At 46.5% G+C, this 4,360-nt stretch overlaps 1 protein-coding gene across 1 annotated transcript; it reads right to left on the reverse strand.

Annotated features, from left to right (window-relative positions):
- Positions 1 to 355: 355 nt before the first annotated feature.
- Positions 356 to 1,294, reverse strand: LOC120987098 (olfactory receptor 5V1-like). Its single transcript, XM_040415899.1, has one exon. It carries the CDS (start codon positions 1,292 to 1,294, stop codon positions 356 to 358), a length of 939 nt encoding a protein of 312 aa, XP_040271833.1.
- Between the last annotated feature and the right edge of the window lie 3,066 nt (positions 1,295 to 4,360).

Raw genomic sequence — 4,360 nt, forward strand, 5'->3', positions numbered from 1 at the left:
GGGCTCATGTACACGGCTGTTGCCATTTTTGTGGTATGCAAATTGCGGATCCGCAAAAGATTAAAACCAGCCATGTGCACTCCACATTTTGAGGAACAGAATGGCCGGCCCTCTATAGAACTGTCCTATCCTTGTCGGTTTTGCGGACAAGAATAGGACATGTTCTTTATTTTTGTTAGGCCACGGATCGGACATGCGGCCCCATTGAAGTGAATGGATCTGCATCTAAGCCACAAAAAATGCGTCTCAGATGCAGACAAAAACAACGCTCGTGTGCATGGGGCCTTAAAGTTAGGAAAATGCAGCTACAAGGTTTTTTTTCTGCACTAAGTCTGTAATAAATCATTGGCAGGAGTCATGTGTGTGTTCCTGAACCATCTATATGTAAAGTTCTCCTCAGTGCGACTTTAATGTCTTTATTCTTTAGGCTGTAGATTAAGGGGTTGAGTAAGGGTGTGATTAGTGTGTATATGACAGTGACAACTCGGTTCAATGTAAGAAGATTACTTGAGTTAGGTACAAGGTAGACAAAAGTTATACACGCATAAAATACAATGACCACAGTAAGATGAGATGTACAGGTGGAGAAAGTTTTACGTTTTCCATCAAGGGTCAGAGCTTTAAACACTGTGCTAAAAATTTTAACGTACGAATAAAATGTGCCCATAAGGGCTATGGTGCCAAGAACAGCACCAAAAACTATTAAGACTAGAAAATTTATGGAAGGATCAGTACAAGAAAGCTGAAGCAAATGGGGCAGATCACAAAAGAAATTATTGATGAAGTTGGGACCACAGAACGTCAACCTTCTTAAACATAAAGTAAAAATGGTGGGCATGAGTAGGCCAGAAAACCAAACCAAAGACATCATCTGAGTACACATGCTCCAAGACATGAGCTTAGAGTAATGAAGAGGGCGGCAGATAGCTATATATCGGTCATAAGACATGGAGGACAACAAGAAAGCCTCCGAGCTTGCAAAATAAATCACAAAGAACATTTGTGCTATGCAATCTTTGAAGGAGATGGACCAACGTTGGGTTGTGAGATGGAAGAGCATCCTTGGCGCAGTGACTGATGAGTAAGACATGTCCAAGAATGCTAAGTTTCCAAGAAAGAAATACATGGGTCTGTGAAGATGAGCACGAGAAATAACTAGAAAAATGATAAAAACATTGGTTATGACGGTCATCAGATAGATGAGGAGGAAGACGATGAAGAGGACATAGATAATCTTCTGATTATCAGATAGACTCATGATAAGAAAGCTGGAGATTGTTGTTTGGTTCTTCATCATTCCACTGTGAGTCTCCTCTAAATTTATTCATTTGAGAAAACTGATGGCAACAAGGAGACTTTATGGCACATTAATACAATATATAAAACTGGTGAATGTTTTGGCTTGGATATAAAATTGCTGATACTGAGAGCTATCTGCGTGCTTCATTTAAAACTCATCAGTTCTCCCAGGAGCATAAAACACAAAAGCCCAAATCGCTGTTCGTGACACTCATGAATAATATAATAGGGTCCCAAGACGCTCATTTTCATGGTTGTTTATAGTGTAAGATTTTGCAATTTAATTTTAATCAGTGAACATCCACAATGCTTATGCAAAGGTCTTAGAGAATTCCTTCTTGGTACCAGTGCCCAGCAGCTGCCTGTTTAAAGGGATTATTTAATAAGATATAATCTTGACTAGAAATGACTAGTTTTCTAAAATTTGATTAGGACGCTTCGCCAAATTTTTCTCCAAAATTGGCTTCATTTAAAATTAATTTGTCACAAAGCGTGTTAAATGAGCTATATCCTGGGCCAGTCACAGTAGCGGCCCAGTAACAAAGTAGGGAGGGTGTCAGCAGTAAGTTTGTGTTGATGTCACTATTAGAGTTGAGCGAACACCTGGATGTTCGGGTTCGAGAAGTTCGGCCGAACTTCCCGGAAATGTTCGGGTTCGGGATCCGAACCCGATCCGAACTTCGTCCCGAACCCGATCCGAACTTCGTCCCGAACCCGAACCCCATTGAAGTCAATGGGGACCCGAACTTTTGGGCACTAAAAAGGCTGTAAAACAGCCCAGGAAAGAGCTAGAGGGCTGCAAAAGGCAGCAACACGTAGGTAAATCCCCTGCAAACAAATGTGGATAGGGAAATGAATTAAAATAAAAATTAAAAAAATAAAAATGAACCAATATCAATTGGACAGAGGTCCCATAGCAGAGAATCTGGCTTCACGTCAGCAGAGAATCAGTCTCTTCATGCCATAGCAAAGAATCTGGCTTCATGTCAGCAGAGAATCAGTCTCTTCATGCCATAGCAGAGAATCTGGCCTTATGTCAGCGCAGAATCAGCGTTCATGTCATAGCAGAGAATCAGGCTTCACGTCACCCACCACTGGAACAGGCCACTGTCAAACATTTAGGCCCAGGCACCCAGGCAGAGGAGAAAGGTCCCGTAACAGAGAATCTGGCCTGATGTCAGCACAGAATGTGTCTTCATGTCATAGCAGAGAATCAGGCTTTACGTCACCCACCACTGGAACAGGCCACTGTCACACATTTAGGCCCCGGCACCCAGACAGAGGAGAGCGGTCCCGTAACAGAGAATCTGGCCTTATGTCAGCGCAGAATCTGTCTTCATGTCATAGCAGAGAATCAGGCTTCACGTCACCCACCACTGGAACAGGCCACTGTCAAACATTTAGGCCCCGGCACCCAGGCAGAGGAGAGAGGTCCCGTAACAGAGAATCTGGCCTTTTGTCAGCGCAGAATCTGTATTCATGTCATAGCAGAGAATCAGGCTTCATGTCACCCACCACTGGAACAGGCCACTGTCACACATTTAGGCCCAGGCACCCAGGCAGAGGAGAGAGGTCCCGTAACAGAGAATATGGCCTTATGTCAGCGCAGAATCTGTATTCATGTCATAGCAGAGAATCAGGCTTCACGTCACCCACCACTGGAACAGGCCACTGTCACATATTTAGGCCCAGGCACCCAGGCAGAGGAGAGAGGACCCGTAACAGAGAATCTGGCTTCATGTCAGCACAGAATAAGTCTTCATGTCATAGCAGAGAATCAGGCTTCACGTCACCCACCACTGGAACAGGCCACTGTCACACATTTAGGCCCCGGCACCCAGACAGAGGAGAGGTTCATTCAACTTTGGGTTGCCCCGCAATATAATGGTAAAATGAAATTAAAAATAGTATTGAATGAGGAAGTGCCCTGGAGTAGAATAATATATTGTTAAGGGGAGGTAGTTAATATCTAATCTGCACAAGGGATGGACAGGTCCTGTGGGATCCATGCCTGGTTCATTTTTATGAACGTCAGCTTGTCCACATTGGCTGTAGACAGGCGGCTGCGTTTGTCTGTAATGACGCCCCCTGCCGTGCTGAATACACGTTCAGACAAAACGCTGGCTGCCGGGCAGGCCAGCACCTCCAAGGCATAAAAGGCTAGCTCTGGCCACGTGGACAATTTGGAGACCCAGAAGTTGAATGGGGCCGAACCATCAGTCAGTACGTGGAGGGGTGTGCACAGGTACTGTTCCACCATGTTAGTGAAATGTTGCCTCCTGCTAACACGTTCCGTATCAGGTGGTGGTGCAGTTAGCTGTGGCGTGGTGACAAAACTTTTCCACATCTCTGCCATGCTAACCCTGCCCTCAGAGGAGCTGGCCGTGACACAGCTGCGTTGGCGACCTCTTGCTCCTCCTCTGCTTTCGCCTTGGGCTTCCACTGGTTCCCCTGTGACATTTGGGAATGCTCTCAGTAGCGCGTCTACCAACGTGCGCTTGTAGTCGCGCATCTTCCTATCACGCTCCAGTGTAGGAAGTAAGGTGGGCACATTGTCTTTGTACCGGGGATCCAGCAGGGTGGCAACCCAGTAGTCCGCACACGTTAAAATGTGGGCAACTCTGCTGTCGTTGCGCAGGCACTGCAGCATGTAGTCGCTCATGTGTGCCAGGCTGCCCAGAGGTAAGGACAAGCTGTCCTCTGTGGGAGGCGTATCGTCATCGTCCTGTGTTTCCCCCCAGCCACGCACCAGTGATGGGCCCGAGCTGCTTTGGGTGCCACCCCGCTGTGAACATGATTTATCCTCATCCTCCTCCACCTCCTCCTCACCCTCGTCCTCCTCGTCCTCCAGTAGTGGGCCCTGTCTGGTCACATTTGTACCTGGCCTCTGGTGTTGCAAAAAACCTCCCTCTGAGTCACTTCGAAGAGACTGGCCTGAAAGTGCTAAAAATGACCCCTCTTCCTCCTCTTACTCCTGGGCCACCTCCTCTTCCATCATCGCCCTAAGTGTTTTCTCAAGGAGACATAGAAGTGGCATTGTAACGCAGATAACGGCGTCATC

This window comes from Bufo bufo, chromosome 1, assembly GCF_905171765.1.
Source record: "Bufo bufo chromosome 1, aBufBuf1.1, whole genome shotgun sequence".
Classification (NCBI taxonomy): domain Eukaryota; kingdom Metazoa; phylum Chordata; class Amphibia; order Anura; family Bufonidae; genus Bufo; species Bufo bufo.

What these genes read in the sequence shown, in the direction of transcription:
- LOC120987098 (XM_040415899.1), bottom strand. Translation starts at nt 1,294, where the DNA reads ATGAAGAACCAAACAACAATCTCCAGCTTTCTTATCATGAGTCTATCT.